Below are 21659 nucleotides of genomic sequence, written 5' to 3' on the forward strand. Positions count from 1 at the left end.
CAGCATGAACTGTTCCAGTATTTGAGAATAAAAAGATGTTTTAGCTGGGGCATTTGATTGGAGTTCCTCTCTGTTCTCTGCAGTTATCTTCATCTGAATGTTAGTTGTTTGAAATACTGGTACAGAGGAACACATAGACTCCAGCAACACTAGGAGCTTAGTTCTGTAAGATAATAAATGCTCTCATTTCTTTTGCAATCATTCTGCAACTTTGGGAAACAAGCTCCAAAGGAATTGCATGTTGCTTTGAAAAGCTTGTTGTAAGAGTTCCGCATTGCTTTGTTTGTAAAACACTTTATCCTTTCTTCACCTTCTGCATAACAGATCAGGGAGCTGCACTGTGCATGTTTGGAAAACCGAGTGTGGGAGACAGAAGAGTATGAGTCATCTCTTCAGCTAGCAAGGTGATTTTTTTTCTTCCCATCTTGTTTTAATACCACTGTACACATGGAGAATATCAGTCATCTGTTATTCTGGAACTTAAAGCTGAGGATATTACTTGTTCACAGCTAGTTGTAGAATTGTTTGCAAGTGTAATTGACTGCTGTTTTCATTTTGTCTTTCAACTGTTTTCCATGAAACTCAACCAGGTTCTAATATCTCTTATGCCCTGAGTAATTATGTTGAAACCACTGAGATTACTGTGTGTGAATGAGAACATCAGTTGGGCTTTGTCTTTCAAAGTATGATTGTGTTAGATGTTATCAACCAAATTATTACTTTTAGTTGGCCTAAACTTCATTCTGTTGTGAAAATTAGAATCTGTTACAAATGAGTAGCGAGGCCTTTCTTATTTTTTTTTATTTTACTGCTTTCCCCCTGCCTCCTTTGTCTAACAGTTTGTACAGGGACTGAGTTAATTTTTTTGTGGTGTTGTGAGCTTAGGGCTTTAGGAGAGCCTACACTTGTGTTGTCTGTCTAAGCCAATTTTCTTAATAGAAAACCCTTCAATTGCAATGTTGCAGTTACAGGCTTTTAAACGTGCTTTATCATGGCAAGTCGCTGTTTCCTGATAGCTGCATTCATTCAACTAATACATTGATTCTGTCGCACAAGGAGCTGATGCGACGCCGTTACCATAACTGCCTCTTCGAGAGGTAACAAAACTCCTTCAACATGATTCCTTTGAATGCTTGGGATTCGAGCTGTGACTATTATTTCTTCAGCTTTTAACTTTTTCTTTAACTCCCTTTTCTATTTTACACATACTTCCTCTTGTCTCTGCTTTTTCTGCATAGAATCTTGCTGCTATCTTTTAGAAGAAAATGATAAAATGTGATCTTTCCCCTTCTACTCACAATCTTCTCCCTGCCCCCCCCCCCCCCCCTTTGCTCAGGTATGGAAGTTATTCACTGTTCTTTAATCACGGGCCACATCACCTGTTGATATCCTTACGTTCACCCTTTCCCATCCCTTATTCTTCTTTTCAATGTTTTCTGGAGTCCATCTTTTTTCCTTGTTATTTAGAAAGTAAAAAATACAGAAGCTTTTGATCAGCTTATTTCTCGATTTGTAACAAAGTCTCTCTTTTGCCCTTCATGAGTTATGTTTGAATGTGGGGTTTCCAGTTGTTGCATTGAGTTCCTTTTGTGGTTGTTTCTCTACTTCAGCCTTTCCTTGAACTGGCTTTTATCCCTTCTGCTAAAAGTGCTCTCCTCAGAGATGGTGCTTCAGGTGATCTAACTTTAGCAATCTAGACATTAGTTATTCTACTTTAAGCTAGTTGTCTAGAGTCTAAAAAATACCATGGGGAGACAGGGAGAGTGTGTCAGCTTTAGTTCACATTGGATTAATCCAATCAGAAGAGAGGTAAGATTAAGATATGTTGGAGAGCGTCTCACTTGATTGGTTATGGGGAGCTAACTGGCTGGGACATCTGTGCAAGATTTTAGGTGGCAAAACTTTGAGGACTGTCTGACCTCTTGTCTTCTGTTTAGATACTGTACTCTGTTTTTGTCTGCTAATCATTGATGTCATTCGTCACATACTGCTTATCAGAGTCCTGCCCTTCCGTGACTGTTGTCATTTTGTCATTGTCCAATCTCCCCACTTCAGCATTCAGGAGTTTCTATGGACTTCATCCTAACTTCCTTTCTTCTCTTTCATAACTTGTCTCTGAATAATCGGAGACATTTATTTACTGTCTTTGGATGATCTGAGATCTTCCTTTCTGCTTTAAGCCTGTCTCCTAACTGAATTAAAATATTAACGCTGCTCTCTGATACCTGGCATACCTTGCAATAATCTCAAGCCCAAAAGGTTGAAAAGGATCCTTTACCGTTTCCTGATACACGATAACCATCCTCTTGCCTGTTCTTTGGGCCCTGTAATCCCATTGTTGTTGTAAATAAGTTTTTCTAGAACTTGCAGCTTCTTTTTGAATAACATTACTAAAATAAACTTGTTCTTTCCCATTCACAGATCTCCAAATCTGGTTATCCTCTCTCCATCTTAGGTGTTTAATTATTGCAGTGTTTTCTCTGGCCTGGAAGAAGGCTATCTTGTTTACCCGTTATATTCTATAAGACAGTTTCAAAATGTTTTCAGCCTTTTGTGTGGTCATGGTCACCCTGGTGACCCAGGTTAATTCCTGATGCTTTTCTGTACAAAACAAGTGTATCTGGAGGCAACACCTGACTTGCAAAAATCCATAACCCTGAATCGGATAAACTGAAGTTTCAAATTCTAGCCTTTACAAGCATTTAGTGTCAACTGCCAGTTAGAAACTAGAGCTCTTCGCAATTGCCCCTCCAAACATCCATAAAGCTTCCCCAGCCTCTTCTAAATTCTTCCTTATATCTCTCTTAGTCAATGTTTAGGTAGCTGATACGGAGACCCACTGCCTGACACACTGATCACCATCATGTCATTCTTTTGTCCTGCTCCCTTTTTTGTGTGGCTGTGTTTTTTGTGTCTTCTAAAATCCTTAAACTATTAGCATGTTTTGTATTTTTGTATTAGTACCTTGTGCTGGTTTTGGCTGGGGTTGAGTTAATTTTTCTTCACAGTAGCTAGTATGGGGCTGTGTTTTGGATTTGTGCTGGAAACAGTGTTGATAATACAGGGATGTTTTAGTTATTGCTGAGCAGTGCTTACACAGAGTCAAGGCCTTTTCTACTTCTCACCCCACCCCACCAGCGAGTAGGCTGGGGGTGCACAGGAAGTTGGGAGGGGACGCAGCCAGGACAGCTGACCCCAACTGACCAAAGGGATATTCCATACCATATGACGTCATGCTCAGCATATAAAGCTGGGGGAAGAAGAAGGAAGGGGGGGATGTTCGGAGTGATGGCGTTTGTCTTCCCAAGCAACCATTACACGTGATGGAGCCCTACTTTCCTGGAGATGGCTGAACACCTGCCTGCCCATGGGAAGCAGTGAATGAATTCCTTGTTTTTCATTGCTTGCATGTGAGGCTTTTGCTTTACTTATTAAACTGTCTTTATCTCAACCCACGAGTTTTCTCACTTTTACTTTTCTGATTCTCTCCCCCATCCCACTGGAGGGGAGTGAGCGAGCGGCTGGGTGGTGCTTAGTTGCCAGCTGGGGTTAAACCACGACACACCTTTGTTTTGTATAAGACAAAGCAAAAACACAAGAATAGGCTGGGAAGGGCTCCTAGTAACAGCAGCTATTACAGATGTGTGATTGTTCAGAACCAGAGTGTTTAGCAATGGGAACCTCTCGCACTGCACGAAAAAAGTTAAATGCATGTGTAATGGTACTGGCTTGATGCAATGACTGTAATTCTGGATTTCATTTATGGATATTTGCAAGGACTTGCTTTGATATCTTTTAAATGAAGATTCTGAGACTGAACAGTGCTTGGTGACACTTATAAAATGCCCTAATACATAATTTAAAGTAAGTAAATGCTAGGCTGGAGGTTGGGCTAGATGATCTCAAGAGGTCCCTTCCAATCTAAATGATTCTGGGATTCTAGTGGTGGTTAGGTTTATAGCAATTAAATACAGAAAACAGGAATTTAGATTTTGTTTGAGAATCATTCTGAATCACAGAGAGTAATGGATTTTGTGGATGTGTGAATACATACTAATCTGATTTTCTGCCATTTCATTTACCATTCTTTGGAATGAGTTATGAACCCTACCATACTTTTTTTTTAATCTCACAGTTTCAAAAATGATAACTCTGTATCCAGCATGTTGTTAGGTAGAATATCAGAAAAGCTTTCATTGTCAGTTCTGCAGAAAAATATGAAGGACATATCCAAGCTGATTTGTTTCTTTCTGTTAATGACAGCAAGGAAAAAATTGACTTTACTGCAAGACTGAATGCTTGAGATCTTGGAGGTTGTGGTGGGCTGACCCTGGCTGGATGCCAGGTGCCCACTAAAGCCTCTCTGTTACTCCCCTCCTCAACTGGACAGGGGAGAGAAAATATAATGAAAGGCTTGTGGGTCTAGATAAAGACAGGGAGAGATCCCTCAGCAATTGCTGTCACGGGCAAAACAGACTTGACTTGGGGAAGTTAGTTTAATTTATTACCAATCAAATCAGAGTAGGATAATAAGAAATAAAAACTAAATCTGAAAACACCTCCCCCCCACCCCTCCCTTCTTCCCGGGCTTAACTTCACTCCTGACTTTCTCTACCTCCTCCCCCCGAGCAGCGCAGGGGGACGGGAATGGGGGTTGCCGTCAGTTCATCACACGTTGTCTCTGCCGCTCCTTCCTCCTCAGAGGGAGGGCTCCTCACACTCTTCCTCTGCTCCAGCATGGGGTCCCTCCCACGGGAGACAGTTCTCCATGAACTTCTCCAATGTGAGTCCTTCCCATGGGCTGCAGTTCTTCACGAACTGCTCCAGCATGGGTCCCTTCCACAGAGTGCAGTCCTTCAGGAACAGACTGCTCCAGCGTGGGTCCCCCATGGGGTCACAAGTCCTGCCAGCAAACCTGCTCCAGCGTGGGCTCCTCTCTCTCCACAGGCCCACAGGTCCTGCCAGGGGCCTGCTCCAGCGTGGGCTTCCCATGGGGTCACAGCCTCCTTTGGGGGCATCCACCTGCTCCAGTGTGGGATCTTCCAAGGGCTGCAGGTGGATATCTGCTCCACCATTAACCTCCATGGGGTGCAGGTGGACAGCCTGCCTCACCATGGTCTTCACCAGGGGCTGCAGGGGAATCTCTGCTCCGGTGCCTGGAGCACCTCCTCCCCCTCCTTCCTCACTGACCTTGGTGTCTGCAGGGTTGTTTCTCTCACAGATTCTCACTCCTCTTTCCAGCTGCAGTTTTTTGCACAGGGGTTCCCCCCCCCCCCCCTTCTTAAATATGTTATCACAGAGGTGCTACCACCGTCGCTGATGGGCTCAGCCTTGGCCAGCAGCGGATCCATCTTGGAGCCGGCTGGCATTGGCTCTATCAGACATAGGGGAAGCTTCTAGCAGCTTCTCACAGAAGCCACCCCTGTAGCGCCCCCCGCTACCAAAACCTGGCCACGCAATCCCAATACAGAGGTTTTCTTTTTTAAAAGGAGTTTTTCAAATTATCTTTTAACTTTTTTTTCAACTAAGAATATTGAAAGCTGTTTCATCATTCTGCGTTTTAACTTCAGCCAACAATTGTGTCTTTTAGGATGTTGAATAAGTCTGATTTGGTAACCATGCTTCAACAATGTGTGGAAATTTTTGTGTCATCTTCTGGAAACGAGTTTGATAAGACAGTAGAGAAGTTGAAGGAGTTCTTGACCCAGTTTCAGAAACTAGAAGGTGGGTGTGTACCATCATAACATTCCATTGCAGATTATATTAAAGCTGTTTTATAATCTGACCAATGGGTATCATTTTGCCTGGTGATACCCTGTCATTGTAACAAACCATCAGATTTTTCAGGATTGTTTTTTTAAATACATGCACAAAATTAGGAAATGTTTTATATTCTTTATTGGTATGTGGTTCATGCTTTTTATAATACGGAAGAGTGATGTAAGATAAGAAATTGGACAGATCAGCAAACATTACTCACTAAATCTGTCATACGTATATTTTGAGCATTTTATCAGATGTTGCAATCATTAAAAACATTTAACAAACAAAAACAGATATTGAAAGATAAATAGGAGCAGACTTCCTTATGACATGGTATTTAATCCAAATGTATATAATGTTCTTTCACCTGCACCTTCAGTTAAATTCCTGTAAGAGCTAGGACACCCAGCGCCAGTTGTCAGGGCTCTGCTGACATGCTGTAACTTGTCAGGCCCGTATATTTGATTGCTCATGGTAGAGGACATATTTGAAAGTTTAGTAAGGCAAATGAGTAGCAGCCTTCTATCTTTCAGAGGCAGGTTAACAGAAACTGCTGTATTCCTTCTGAAATAGGAATGTGACATATTCCAGCATTCTTCTGGAATAGGAATTTCGTTGCTTCCCCTGAACTACGGAGAAGTGCTCCCCTATGTTTCCCTTTTGAAGATGAAGTGGTTATCATCTGGTCTGTTATATGCATATTAAATGAAGTTCATTATCAGTGTGATTGCTACCCAGCATTTGGACAAGTAGGCAATAAGCCACCAAATGCAGTCTAATATTAATTAAAAGTAGTCATGTAACGCTCTAGGGTTAACTGAGTCTTGTTTAGAAGAATTGGCTCTTGCCTGTACAGGTACTTTTGAATAAACATAGTAATAGCAGGGCTGTGGTACAGGAAATAGGTGATCGCTTTGAAAGAGCTGTGCATGTCACTGAAGATACCAGCACTGAAGAGTCTGAACTATGATGGAAAACCTAAAGGTTCACCTAGTTTGGAGAAAAAGAATTGAAGCAAAAGGCTTTTAAGTAGTTGGATTTTTACCTTGAAGGGAATAAATAAAAAAGAACAACTCTGGGAATTCAGGGACATGCAGAATTATAAAACAAAAAAGGCAGTATTTATTTTCAGTTAGGATTTGAAGATGTTTTTAAAGCAGAGAAGGTCTAGTGAATCCATGAATGATCTTAGTTTGTTTTCAAAACAGATTTAAGCTGTAATGAAAAAGTGAGAAGGGGAAGTTAAGATAAACTTTACATGAATAGGTTGCTGAGTTAGGTGACTTCTTCCTGTATGTTTCTGTGATTATGTTAATCTTTAGCTGGAGTTTTCAGAAGTCTGCCAAAAATGTTACGTACCCAAATCTCCCACAGAGCCCTTAGAGTGAAAGGATAGTCCAAAATTTATTTTTTTTTTTTAACAACAACAAAGTCCATCTTCACAACTGCCTAATGAACTGAAAAAAAAAAACAAACCATGAAGCTTGAGGAAACAGAATATCCATATGTTCACTCTATTTTGAGCTGAAGGATTTGATTAAAAAATATCTCGGAATATATCGGTGTAGTAGTGGAGAGCGGAAGTTCTCTGTTGTGAAGTCTTCAACACAAATACAAATGTCCACAGGGCATTGGAAAATACCAACTCATTCTATGTAGGTCACCAAAAAGCTTTTATATATCATGATTGTCACTGCTCATTGGCGCTTTACTTGTAGGTGGAATCTCCATCTTACCACCATCTTCATAAGGAAGGCAAGAAATCTAGTTACCTTTTGTTTTGATTTTGATTATCGCTGATCTTGGCATTGATTGTGCTTTGGGAGTTTTTGCTTCTTTGGTTTTACCTAAAAATTACTAATTATTAGTGCAATTGATCAACAAACTACATGGCTATGAAAACAAAGTTTTGTTTTAAATTAAGATGAGAATAAAACTGGACAATGAAATACCTTAGCACGCTTTTGGTTTGCTGCTCTGGTTGCAGTTTCTGGGTTAAGCAGGGAGAACTCATTTCTTTCTTAGTGTTTTTTTTTTTTTTTTGCACATGAGAAGGAAAAAATACGCAGTGTGTGGCTTTTTGAGCATTCCTAAAACATCAGTAGTATCTAGTACTAATCTGTCCAACTTACAAATGTTGAGAGCATGACCTAGGATGAAATAAGCAGAATTCAAGTGATGTGCAAGGCTTGTGCTGGATCTTTGCTCAGGGCTGAACTGCTTCGGTTACTTAATTACTGTTGGTTAAGCTGCACTGCAGACTCCTTTTCTAACAATCTTTTACAAGGTGCAAGACTCCAAGCTGCCTGTGTTTGGGTCTGTGTGAACACGTAACTGAACACTTCTCAGATTGCTTGGGTTAGGGGGTTTATATAGGTAGTCAGGAAAAGTTTACCCCACATATCAAACATTAGTTTTGTTCTAGTAGCAGAAGCTTTCCAAGAACGAGATGTGTCCGTATCGTCACAAAAGGAGCTCCAGAAGAAGACAGACCTTTATCATCTTCAGAAGGTTAGACCTGCGTAGGCTTTACTGATTAGTTCCTTAACTGAATCTTTTAAGATGTAATTGTCCATGGTTAGTTCTTCCCAGCTTGCTGGAGCTCTGAGTAAAGGTTGTGTATAAGTAACTCTTCTTAAAAATGAATGAATAAGTACCAACTATGTATGTCAGGCCCACCTGATGCACAGAAAATTATAGAAAATACCTGTCATAAACTAGGATTTTAAAATGCAAATTAGGGGTTTTCTTCTTATTTAACTTGTAAATTACACATTCTGCCTAACACACATTTCTTTGAATTTCCCAAACTCCTACCAGTTTGAGAACTGAATACACTGGCCTAAATAAAAATAACTGCACGATCACACTGTCAAACATCATCAGTGAAGACATGCCAGCAAAAATTAATTATACGTGTTAAACATATAGATTGTGTTCTCCAGAGAATAACTACCTCCCATGTAGTTTTATGCACCACTTTTTTTTAAAGACTTTGTTGGAGTTGAAGGAATCAAGGCGGTCTAAGAAACTGACAAAGTTTGAAATGCTTCGTTTTGAAGTTGTTGACTATATAGACAGTCTTGTAAGGTGAGCTTTCCCGTTTCATATTCCTGCCTTAGTTTGCACCGTAAGTTGCAACAGAAATTTTGCTAACATGTTAATCTTGTCAAAATTGTGTCTTGGTCCCTGTGGTATGAAACACACTTTTTTCCCCTTCCTATTCTTTCTTTGATGAGGGCTCTAAAAACAGTAATTAAAAAAAAAAAAAAAAAATTCTCTTTTCCATGGATTAGCAGAAGTAATTGGCACATCAATTGACCAACCTATTTTGGCTACAGAAAAAAGTTGAGGGAGGACTGGGTATATGTGACAAAATAAAGGCAAGAGTTTTTACCCTAATCTTTGCTGATCTGTTCTACTTATGAAACTGTATAGATGTCAAGTGTGATATCCTATCCATTTTGGGAACTGTTTCGGTGAGCAAGGCAATAGCAGATAGGGTTTTGGAGGCAGCTCTGTAGCAGAAAATGTGAAAGGCTTGGGGTGGGGGAAGAGATGAAGGCACTTGTTAATTATAGAGCCTTGCGGCGGGGGAGGCAGAGAAGCTAACAGAAGTATGACTGTGCCAAGAAAAAAAACTTCAAATAGGAAGACAAAGATGAGCAGAGACTCATCAGGAGGCCTCGAGACGGATAAGCAAGATCTGTGGAGTAGAGTACGTGACTCGTGTTACCATTTCAGCTGCCGCCCTTATTATTGAATTTGTCAGTGGCCCAGCTAGAGTTCTACGCTAAATCCGTTAAAAGTAGAGTTGATAATAACTGACTTCCCTGCTTAAAAGTTGATTTCAGCGCTGTTCATCTCGTTTTTTCAGAGAGTTGTCAGTACTCGTTGGGAAACATACATTCTTGTAGTCTCTGACTGCAGTAGACTTCTGTTGTTACCCTTAAGGTAAAGCTTGTATCTCCCCTCCTTCCCCCATACCTCATGTTGCTTTTTCAGAAATTACCTTGTTCCTGCAGACCACAAGACTCTGCATGAGATAGCATATTTCAACACAGCCAGTGTTCTCCGTGGGCACTTGAATGCTGCCCCGAGGATTGCACTTCATACAGCTTTAAATAACCCATACTGCTACCTGAAGGTAAGAAACAAGTGAGTTGTTTGTGGTGCTGGGGTAGTTTCTGAAGGCTGCACATGAGGATGATGTGTAAGGCTTAGTTTTGCTGTTTCATGAAGCTTGGCACACATTCAGGTGTTTTGCAGAGAACCGGCAAGTTAGTGTTGATAAGTAACTGGGGACTTTGCAAAGAGCTAGGGAATCTGGCTGAAATAAAGAAGCTAATTATGGAAAGAGTTTTATATGGAGAATCCATTTCTCCAGGGTTTGTTCTAGTCGTGATCTTTTCTTTCTCCTGTAGATGTAGCAGAAAAGTCATTTTGTCCTCCATTACGAATGGGATGACTGTCCATGGGGAAAAATACAGTGTCTGTGGCTCTTCCCAGACACCTTCTTTACAGGGCTGGTGCTTAGTCCTCACTGTGTAGACTTCCTATAAGGTGAAGGCTCTGTTCAAGTGGAGTGATTTAACAGTAGCTTAAATACAGCATATTTAAAGGAGTCCTTTGTTTCTCTTCTACATTTATTTTAGTATCTGTTGTGTATTGACATCCTGTCTTTTCTGAGTCCAAGAAAAGGATTGTCATTGATTCTATTAGTTAACCCTGCCCTTTTGTAGAGAAGAAAAGCAGACCCTTTTCTACTTCTTTCATAAATCAAATTCACAGGATGACCGAAAGAAAGGAATAGAGCGGGATTTGGAAAAGGAGTGAACATACATTTCTTTGTTTCGTCCTTGATTATAGATGCTACTTGGAGTTATCCTCGTGCCTTAACATTTCCCTTAAAAATGTGATTACAGTTTTGAAGAAAATATTGGTTGTAGCTGTATCTGAGTGATTATATGTTACTTGAGTCAAAGCCAACACTTATCAGGAACCATACTTGATAAAGATCAGTCTTTGAAATTTACAGCCTGATTTGTATTGGGTTTGTTGGCACTGTGCCTCTATTTGAATGAGGGTTGTCAGTTTTGCTGTGTGCAGGAGTTATTTCTAAAAACACAGCTTATTTGTGAAAACAGTAGTTAGCAAGTGGGCTACCATTAAAGAGGCCTAATATGAACCTCAGTAATTTATATTTTTAGAAAACCTGTAAAAATATAGATTAGGAGAGCTAGCAAAATTTAGCTACTGATGTGTTTAATAAGTATTCTTTTTTATGAGTTGACAGGATTTAAAGCCCTCTGTCATCCTGCACTTTGTTCTTTGACATACTTTAACATATTTCTGATGTTTTCTGAGTAGATTGTGAAGGTTTGGCATAGTTTCTAACAGCAGCAGTATTGGCTGAGTACCTTGCTTAGCATTTTAATCCATGTGAGTCAAAGAAATATTTTTTTCTTAATTGGATCCATGACTTCTGCATGGCTTGTACTTTCCTGGGCCGTGACCAGAGCAAAGTTCTCTAGAGCTGTTCCTTCCAGAAGGCTAGGACAGAAAAGGATCTGCTTAAGTGGAGTACAAGCAAATGATTAATGTGTGATGCATTTCTTACAGGAATCCAGTCCAGTTATTTATTTAGCAAAATGTGAACCAAGGATCATACTTACCCTGAAAAAAAAACCACAAAAAAAGTGTAATTCTGTTTTTTCACTGATCCCTTGAAAATTCCACAAGTTGTAACCTGGAATAGCAGCAAGGCACTGCTTAGTATTGTGTCAGCACAAGGCAATCTGATCTTGGATCTTCCTGGGGTTTAGATGGTCATGCAAGTTTTGTTCTTGACTTTGGGCAAGAAGGGCAATTTTTCACATTGACCTCAAGGAATGAGCCCTATTACCCATGAAGATACTTTGACTGCTATGAAACGAAAATCCTCGAGTTGCAATTAAGCTCCCGTATCAGGGAAAGGGGATACTTGCATTTGGTCCTTGGGAAAGATAGTAACATTGATTCCAGGGCAAGGTACGAGTCTGTCCTCTGTCTAGCGTCTGGGGGCAGGATCAAGCAAGAGAAACCCCTCATCAACAGTGTTCTGCGTTGTTCCTACTCCCATACTCTTTCTGAAACAGCACCTCTGTACTGTACAGGTGGTTTCCCAACTGGCTGCTCATTCTAGGGCGGCTTCCTGCTTGTCAGTCTAGTTATTTCCGTGTGCTGCCACCTCAGGAAGCTAGGTTTCCCCGCACGCAGCTGCAGCTCTCCTGCTATGCTGTAAAGACTTGGCCTAGTTATCACAAGTGAGGATGAATTCTTTCAGGTGCTGGCAGAGACCCTGCAGTGCCAATCAGTAATATCTTCCTGGATCATTCTCGGCATTTGCGTGTGGTCCAGCTAGATATTAATTCCTACAGATGAACCTGTTCCAGGAGTGCAGTTGCTCTAGAAGTTGCATCCTCTCTTGGTTTGATAACTGTTCTGGCCTTAAGGTTAGAAAATCAATGCAACGTGTGGGAAGCCACAGAGTTAGGAGAAGTAGCAGAGGGGAAAAGAGAAAGGCATAGGGTTATCCCTCTGGGCAGTGGTGAGCCACTAGAGCAGCCAGAAGGTGTAACTTCATCCTGCCAGTTAGTAACACGGTAGTATTTGAAACTATTATGGTACGTTCCTGAATTATAGTCTGGTAAATTAATGTCTGGATTTTAACATTTTGAGGGTTTAGCCATGTTACTCTGAAATTATCTGGAGACCATCTGGACTGAACTGACAGACATTAACCTAACGTCTGCAGCTTTTGTGTTCCTTGTACAGAATAAATAAACTTGAAAATTGTTAGGCTTTCTGGAAATTGTGAAATGTCTCAGAAGTGCTAGAGTCCAAACTGAATCTGAGTCTCACAAATTGCAGGGATTGAGATTATGAAAGGTAAGCTAGAGATTCTTGAGCAAAGTTACATTCTTTGCCCAACATTCTTTCCCGTCTTCAAACGCATTTATTTATGAAGGTATCCTTGCTAGGGCTTTATAGACTTCCCAAAGGTAACTTGCATATTTTACTAGTATATAAAAGCATTTTAGCAAAAATTTCTATGAACTGAAAGGAATGAGCAGTGGTTGTTTTCATGTTAAGAGAGCTGGCTTCTTAGAGTGCAAATTGGGGGGGGGGGGAATGAACTGACATGAAATACTGTAAATTTCTGCAGCTCTACAGAGACTTTTGCTTCTGGCTTAAGTGCCTTTTTTGATTCTCAAGTAAATGGTTCAGTGCTGATGACCTGAATTTCCTGACATAGAAAATAGTTTGGGAGAAATCAGACTTTTGCCTTTATAGGTGCCGAGTTTCAAGCCAAAGAGGAATGATTGTTACACTTCAAAGATAGAACTCTGAGATGAGAGAAGCAATTTTGCTTTTTAGTGTATCTGATAGATCTGTACTAAGACTTCCTCTTCCCTTTCGGGGGGACGGGGGGAAGGGACACTTGTATTTTCTACATAGTACAGTCTGAGGCAAATCACGACTAGTTTCTTTTCCTGAATCCACAGAACAGAGTATATCTCTCTGATACGTAAATAGAACTAGCAAAAGAATTGGGGAAAAGCCTAATCAGATAATAACTCATTAGAGTAGAGACTGCGTAAGTGTACAAAATTGTAGAAGGAACACCAGGAGTGAAGTAGCTGGGTGGGTTTTTTTGTTAGGGTTTTTTAAATGGTATGTTTTCTTATTTTCCTGGGTTTTGGGTTTATTTTTTTCTTTGTACCATTAACTTGCCATTAAACACACACAGTAAACATTTGGTTAAAATACCTACCGTGTGAATTTCCCAAAATAATGTTACATCGAGCCCTTAAAATTGTTCAAGATTAAAAACTGATCAAAGTTACTGCCTTCATTTTTTTTCATCAGAATCAAGCTTTGAAAAGTGATGGAGGAAGAATTTCTAATAAAGCCCCTGACATATGCATAGTGTATAAGCTTCATTTGGAGTGTGGCAGACTGATTAATCTCGTTGATTGGTTAGAGGTATGTAACAATGCAAACAGTGCCTTTACCTGCTTTCAGTATTCTGATTCATCTTTTTGCTGCAAGTCTGCTTTTCTTTAGTGCCCCTTTTGACAGCTTAAATCATTGCGTACCTCAGTCCCTCCTGTGCAAGAGCACACAGTAACTCCAATCACCAGCCCACAGAGTCTTCCTCTGACTACTGTGAATCATTTAGTTCCAGCATTATTACTCTGTGATGAAAATCTTTTGCTTCTGCTTCTATTTTATGCTTGGCACAGATCAGATTTTATGCTTCACAAAGCTACCTTTTTCCCCCCCTTTAAGTATTCTGTGACATTTTTATGGAAACAGGCAAGTGCTGCTGCTTGGCAAGTGTGGAGCTCTGGGAGAGAATGCTTGTGTTAGGGAAGAGCAAAGGCCCTTCTAGCCTGATATCCTGTCTCATACTGTGACCAAAAGCAGAGAGAGTGTAACAAGAGAACATACATTTATATGATACGTTCTCCAAATACTCCCTAGCTAACAATCATGTTTTAGCTCTAAAGTTTCCTGAACGGCAATGGTTTCTCTGTATTTCGTAAGCCTACCTGGGTTACATTACTGGTGTAACTTTTTAGCAACCACAGCATCCTCTGGCAAGAAATTCTGTAGCTTAACTACATGCAGTGCAGAGGACATGCCTTTTACTTGTTCTGAGTATGTTTTGTTTGCTGCTGTCTTGTGTATTGGCAATAAAAGTGGACAGAAGATTCCTACCCAGCCTCTTGCTGTCCCTCAATTTTATAGATTTCTTCACAGCCAACTTAACTCTTTCATTTTTCCAGAATGTTCAAGCAGTCTTGCTTTGAGAATGTGTTTCAGTTCTGTATTTCTTCTGAGAATGGGTCAGGGACCAGAACCGTATTGGGATTTAAAATGCAGGCACACGGGTTCAGAGAGTGGTGTCTTTCATTCTGTATTCCTGCCATGGTAATGTGTAACCTTGCTTGCTCTTTTGATTGCTGCTGAACTGACATTCTCATGGAGTTAACATTCCAAGATCTCATTCCTCCTGAGTGGTGGTCATCAGCTCAGAGCTCATTATTTTATATGCAGCTCTGTCTGTCTATGAAACATGTTAAATCTGTGCTGCTTTTCCCTTTCTAGGCTTTCTCAACTGTGGTGATGGCAGTTGAGGGACCAAATGCAGATGCAGCTTCCTCAGACCAGGTGGATGATATTATCCAGTATCCTTTCTCATTTCTCTCAAGTTTGGCATTCAAATGCTTACAGGATTAATGAACCAGGCTTCACGTGCGCTAACTAACTTCAGAAAAATAAGACAACTCGTTTAAACAGCCTTAATGTACTGAAAATGTCACAGAAATAGATCAGCTGAAATAGCTGGGCTGGGGGTGGCAAGGTAAGAGAGCAGCTTTTGTCCAGAGAAGCTGTTTGGGTCTGAAACAGAACCAACAGTCCATAAAACAAGTTGAAGCTATTCTACTTGGTTAAATCATCTGAGAGTTGGTACAGCTGCTGTATTGGGGGAGACCATTACTGGGGAACAGATGATAGGATAGCTGTGACCTAGAGAGCAGATGGAGAAATACAGACAGTAGTTTATTATGAGGAAGATGGAAGCGTTAGCAGAGGAAACCCTTACAAAAGTAGTCTTTCTGTAGAAGCCGTAAGTTCTAGTACCTTAGAGCGGAGAATTTTAGTTCCCACAAAACATCCATTCTGCTTTTCACCTTGTCCCGATTCTTAAGTGAGGTCTGCAAAATATTTGAAGGATGAGCATTAGAACCAAAACTCATGGCTACAACAGTAGTGCTGCCACAGAGAAGAGATGAATAGTTGTACAAAAGGAGGCTTAACTACAGGTAGAATATATACTGCTCTAATACTACACCTAGCTTTCCTTTAGTATAAGGCCTTTTGTTTTTTTACAAGTTCCACTGGTAATTAACACAAAACTAAATTCCCTGTTTAACTCAAGGATATATAGCTGCGTGTCAGGGAGGCAGCAAAAAAGGTGGAGTGAATAGCAAGTAAAGAAAAGGTGATGCTGTTTTATGAGACCTCAAAAAAAATCTCTATAATTACCTATCTTCCCACTTTTTTTGTCAAGGGACATGAAAGCATAAATTCTTTCTTCTTCTGAGAGACTACAAAATTAGTATCTTTGTAGGCTTTAAACTTCTCTTAGCAGCAGGGAAAGGAACTCTTCCTTCGTTGCCACATTATATGCACGTAGCAAAGAAATACTGATTAGCTTGAAGATTTGTGCTTCTGTAGACAAATCACGCTCTGCCCTTATTTCCAACAATTTCAGTGTGCAGCACCACATTTTGTGTAATCTGTGCTTACCATGACTTAGAAATCTTCCCCTCCTCGAGAGAACGGTGTGTCCATCAGTATGTGTCATGAAAGGTGTACTCTGTTTCCTTTACTGACATGCCCAGTGCTCGTTTTATTCGAGCTGTTTCTGAACTGGAACTCTTAGGCTTCATAAAGCCTAGCAAGCGGAAAACCGACCACGTGGCAAGGTTGACATGGGGAGGCTGTTAATGTGCCACCGAGATCTTAATAAACCCGTTCTTTCTAACGTTGTGCAATGGCTGTGTTCCCACTAAACTGGTCCTCGCTAACTTTGCAGACTGAGTCAAAGTCAATGATGACTGAATGCTGAGAGATACATTCTGAGTGCCTGCATAGACTTGAATAGCAATGTTGTTTTTTAATACTCAGCCTCCCTGTGTAATGTACTGCTCTATTAATGCTCATGTTCCAAATACTGTATTGTTGTGCCAGTTTTCATCTTCTTTGATGTGTGATATTTAACACTATACTGATATAATTCAGGCTAGCAAGCCAAAAGGACAACACTGGCTGTGTAAGTTACAGAAGTGATGAAGCAGTATTATTAACTTGCTTATAAGCTGACAGGATTTGAGTCATCGTTATAAAATGCCTTCCAGATCCTTGAACTTAAAAATAAATAAAACTTACTTAAAAATAAATAAAAAGTCTGCTAAAAAAGACAATAAGCTTCCATGTTCAGCCTCTGCTGCATGTCCTTCAAACCAGAAGTGGTTGTAACTCCCTGAAAACTCCTTCGTGAGGAGGAAAAAGGGACAGAATAATTTTGAAGATACAAATTTTTGCTCTTTGCGAAGAGCAAATGCAAACTGTTTAAATCATTCCCTTTTTCTAGTGAAGTTGATTAGTACTAGCTGACTTTTGCTGACAGGGGAACTTGTGTCAGCATAGACTAAATGAGAACATAGCACTCATGCACACTGGAGGAAGGTAGTAAAACCCACACCTAAAGTACACACTAACTTTTCTTTGCTGAGGATTTGTACTGTACACAAGCAAAGGAAACAGCTGTGTGAAAATAACAACTATTGGCTGAGTGTTAAAGCACTGCTTATCTGACAGATCTTCAAAGAAACCTTCTCAGCCACTTGGCCCTGCACAATAAGCAAGCCCAGGATGCGCTCTCTGAGCTTCTGCCAGCACGGAGCAGTGCCTACACCTAAGTACAGGTTACCAATTCTGTACTGTTTGTAGGAACAGGACTGGAATGGCTCACAGCTGCTTCTGATTTGGTCAGGACAGACCGAAGAGCTGCTATTCTCTGCCTAGAGCCAGTCACAGATCAGTGCCCAATACTGTAACAAAAGCCACAAATAAAATACTGTGGCAAAAAGCTGGAAAAAAACCCACAGTCATTGCTGGAGTTCTGGTCCCCAAGGAAGCTGGTAAGAAAAACCTACACCTGTTTCCAGGTATCAGAGTAACACAGGTATGTCCTAACCAGCCCAATCTTTTTTTCTTTGGCACTCAAAAGCTACAGTGCAGATCTTAACTCCATTAAGCTTCGACTTCCCTCAGACTGTTTGGGGAAGCAAACGTGTTTATGATGATGTCAGTGTCCCATGTTTTCCAACCATGGAAAAAGCCTTAGAAACCAAGAGGGAAAAGCTGCGTTTCCCTCCAGAACAGGATGCATGTCTGCCATACATTGTTAAACCAGCCCCAGGGCTGCGACGTGTGCATTTCAGCAGCATGGGTGGAGACTTCAGGTCAGTCTTGCCACCTAGGAAAGGGCTGCGCAGTTGAAGTGTTCAGACTTCGTCCCTCCCAGCCTACTTAAAAATTGAATGGTGATTACTTCAGTTTATTGTAAGAGACTGTATTTACAGCATTTACTCCAAAAACCACCCAGACTTCCTCAGCTGAGTGTGAGAGGACTACAGCCTTCACTTTCCTTCTATTTGAAGCATTTAAGTGCTGCTTTTAGTGCACGTGTCCAGCTGTCAGTAGAATCCAGATGCTCCTACTTAGTTGCACTGGCACTTCAGCCTACTCAAAACAACTGAAAATGATAGCCTGGAGGGCTGAATATCGAATCACTCGCATAAACCATATCTGTACTAGGAGGGGGGAAGTCTTATTACAAGAACCTGTAACTTACCAGGCTGTTTACCCAAGAATGTATGTAAGATAGGTTAGGCTTGTTTTAAATACCCTCAGAGAGGGCAGGAGTCATGTATTTCCCCGTTGCTCTAATTGCAGAGACACAGTAACACCTCCTGCTGTACTTAAGGGAGGGCCCAGTTCTAAGTGTTGCCAGGCAAATTAAGAGGCTGAGGAGGACGAGTAGTTTATCAGCCTTTATACTGCCTAAACATACAACCTGGGAAATGTAACGATGGAAACCCAGAGGACCTCAGTGGAGCAGTTGCAAAAGTTCCACTCTTCCACCAAGACACAGGGGTAAGCAAATTCCACCGTTCTTCACTCCAGAGACCAAGCTAGGGCACCTATATCGTAGCAGTCTTTATACGCAAGGCTTTCAAGCAGCAGAGAGGAAAGTGAGACATTTCAGCAGGAGGGGAATGCTGAATAGCCCTCCTCTGTCCTGAGCCTCACCTATTTATCTTGCAAATACACTTGACGAATGGAAGGGATCAGCAAAACAGCCAAGTATCTTGCTGATCTGCGAGAGGACACAGAGCCAAGTGCTCTGCACAGCTGTCCTCTGCCACCTGCCTGCAGCCTCCCCTCCCCTAACCTTACCCAATGCAAGATAAGCCCACACCATCTAACTGACACCTTTTGAGGGCAAAATATTTGGAAATAAAGAGAAGCAAGCCTCAACAGCGTGTGGCTTTTAATTCCCAAATGTGCAGGCAATATGACATTAAAACAAAAAAATTAATAGTTAATGGCTGTTCCTTCCCTTTAAGTAATAATAAATTTTGAAGCTTAAAGTCACATTTGCGACGCTATATACAGTTTCTCAGGATCAAATCTTTAATTCAGTACTTGGCACTTCCCACTGTAAGATGTATAAAGGGGAAATACTTGACTAAGATTACGTAGGAAGTACTGTGTAATTTCATTTTCTTCAGCAAGGAGGGTAGGAAGTTGGACAGTTAAAAACACAAACTAAACAAAACTGGTCATGAATTTCATTTAGTTTGCCTTTCTTCAGAGGCTGGACTTTGCAGTCGGAGTCCTAGCTGTCTGGAAAGAGCTTAACATCGCTGAATTCTGAACCAACGTCAGTAACAGCACAGACGCTACAGCTATGAAAAAGCACCTTGTGCTTTTCCTCCTTTAATGGAATTCTGGCGCTCAGGGTCTAGTAACACCAGGCTTTTCATCTGCAGATAATCTTGCTATATAGTATGAATTTTACATTTGGCTCCTCTCATATGATTTATTTTACTACTTTTTGTTGTAAATATTCCAAACTCACCCTCACATACCTTATCTGAAATACACACACAGGAGATTTCAACTGCAAACGTGTATGTAATTTTAAAATGTTAGTTTCTACAACTGTCTGCATAGTAATAACATGTTCTGCAGGCCTCTCCAGGAAGCCTTCTCTGTCCGCAACGTTCATTGAAAGCGAACAGGACAGAAAACCAAAAAGCCAATGTTTGTATTGTGGTACTAGCTCTGAAACGGGAACAATGTAAAGCCTCACCTCTGAACTGGTAACTGTATTGTACTCGTCAATAGCCACGTCTTTCAACAAAACTACTGCCAAAAATCAGACCTGAAAGTAAGTTAACTCTTGTTTGAATAGTTTACCATTTTTCTCTACTGTTACAGATGCTGTTCTTTGACACCTCTTTACACTACTGCACTACTGGTTTCAAACACAAACTTGGTAATTTTTCTTTTATCTTGGAGCCTACAACAGCAGTAAAATACAAGAATGTAAGAATAAGCCAGGTGCCTGTAAAAGCCAAACATTCATCCTCACGTTTTTCATCTTGGAGAATTGCTTCCAATACAAAGGTCACGAACACCAGTTCACAATGAGAGCATAAACTCTTAATACTTTACCAGCCTTGGTTTTTTCCTCCCCACTGTGGAATCATAGAGCTAAATCGTTCCCAAGTCCCAGCTCAGGAATGAAGAGAGCTTTCACGAAACGCAGTTTCTAGCCAGAACCTGCTAATGGTCTTGCTGTTCCAGAGTACACGGGCAGATCTCAAGCATCAGCACACAAGACTGCTTGAATCTCCTTCCTTTTCAACTTTGAAAAATGCTGAATAATCTTATGGTTATATGCTTTCACATCTACACACAAAAACATGCTGTCAGGATGTACATGCTGCTTTTTAAGTACACAGTAACTGAGATCCGCTTGAAAAGAATTTACACATCACTACCTTAAAAACAGGTTAACCAAGATCTTTGGTTTCACTCTGTTAAGTTGCAATTAACTGTCCTCAGCTTGCTTTGCTTTTGGCTAGACTGCAGTTACATACAAATTGCAAAAATATTCTAAATGGGGCCACCACAAGATGTCGTGCCAAGAATTCAGTAGTTATTGAATCTTACCCATTTCTACTTGACTCAAAAGCCTTTGAAAAGGCTCTCCAAAGCAGGTTTGTTTTAAGCACCAGCCTGCTCCTCACAGCACCCCAGTTTTCCTAATTTTTTTTCAACAGTAATCAAGCAGCCAACCATTTTCCTGCTAAAGAATAAGTCACCTGTCAGAACAAGCCTTTCATGTGAAATTCATCACATCAGATATTGGCACTGAGATTAGGAAAAGGAGCCAGTCTGAAGTCCAAGACAGAACAAGCAGCAGGTTAAAAAATGAAAAATTTCAAAGAATGCAACCTCATTTTCAAAACAGGCACAAATTAAGCATACCACAGCTGTGATGCATAAGCACCCACGGTGCTGTGTCATCTGCCAGAAGACTGCTTATTATGCATTAATTTGGAGCAGCACAAGAGTGGCTGGCTGCTAACATGACATCACTTCTTATTTATAACAACTCTTAATATCCCAAAAGATAAGCTGAGACACAGAGATGATCACAATGGCTGGTATCTTAATTCTACTCCCATCTCAAATTGTCAGTTAGGCATACACACATTTCTATCAAGTCAGAACAAGGATCTTCTAGAACACAGGAGATACTGGAAATGTATCAAGACACTGGAATTTGGGTAGTGGTCCACCTAGAAGCAGTGGTTTTCCTACCCTGGGCAAGTTAACTTGATTAACTTGGTTTTTACCAGGAGGTAAAAAAAATGAGGAGCAGGAAGGAGAGAGACTGAGAACCCCGAGGCAGACAACAGAAGTCAACAGCCCTTGATAGTTTTATCTTCAGTAACAGAAGACCCAAGAGGGGAGTCTAGCAGAGTTTTCCCATTTCTGAGATTCTGAAAATACAGCAAAAAGAATCCAAGTATTTGGGTAAGACAGGTTTCAGGAAAGTGAGCAGAAAATACTCTGATACTGTGGCAACGTGCCTAATTCTGAACCTGTAATCTCACTACTACGTGAATAAAAGTTCACTAAGAACCAGAGTTCATCACATGGCTTCTCTGAAATCGTAACTATCAGCATGAGCCAAT

General features: G+C 40.7%; 1 protein-coding gene across 3 annotated transcripts in view; it reads left to right on the top strand.

Moving 5' to 3' along the window:
- ORC3 (origin recognition complex subunit 3) overlaps window positions 1-16363 on the top strand; it is a 39872-nt gene extending 23509 nt beyond the window's left edge. For 2 of the 3 annotated variants that reach the window (XM_076333192.1, XM_076333194.1), the window contains 8 exons: window positions 325-404; window positions 5591-5724; window positions 8189-8274; window positions 8756-8853; window positions 9769-9910; window positions 13675-13791; window positions 14920-14999; window positions 16221-16363. In XM_076333192.1, the coding sequence (XP_076189307.1) occupies window positions 325-404; window positions 5591-5724; window positions 8189-8274; window positions 8756-8853; window positions 9769-9910; window positions 13675-13791; window positions 14920-14999; window positions 16221-16326 (843 nt within the window). In that variant the 3' untranslated portion in view covers window positions 16327-16363. The remainder of the gene's footprint in view (window positions 1-324; window positions 405-5590; window positions 5725-8188; window positions 8275-8755; window positions 8854-9768; window positions 9911-13674; window positions 13792-14919; window positions 15000-16220) is intronic. The other variant, XM_076333193.1, reaches the window with a different exon arrangement.
- The last annotated feature ends 5296 nt before the right edge of the window (window positions 16364-21659 follow it).

This window comes from Aptenodytes patagonicus, chromosome 3, assembly GCF_965638725.1.
Source record: "Aptenodytes patagonicus chromosome 3, bAptPat1.pri.cur, whole genome shotgun sequence".
NCBI classification, from domain to species: domain Eukaryota; kingdom Metazoa; phylum Chordata; class Aves; order Sphenisciformes; family Spheniscidae; genus Aptenodytes; species Aptenodytes patagonicus.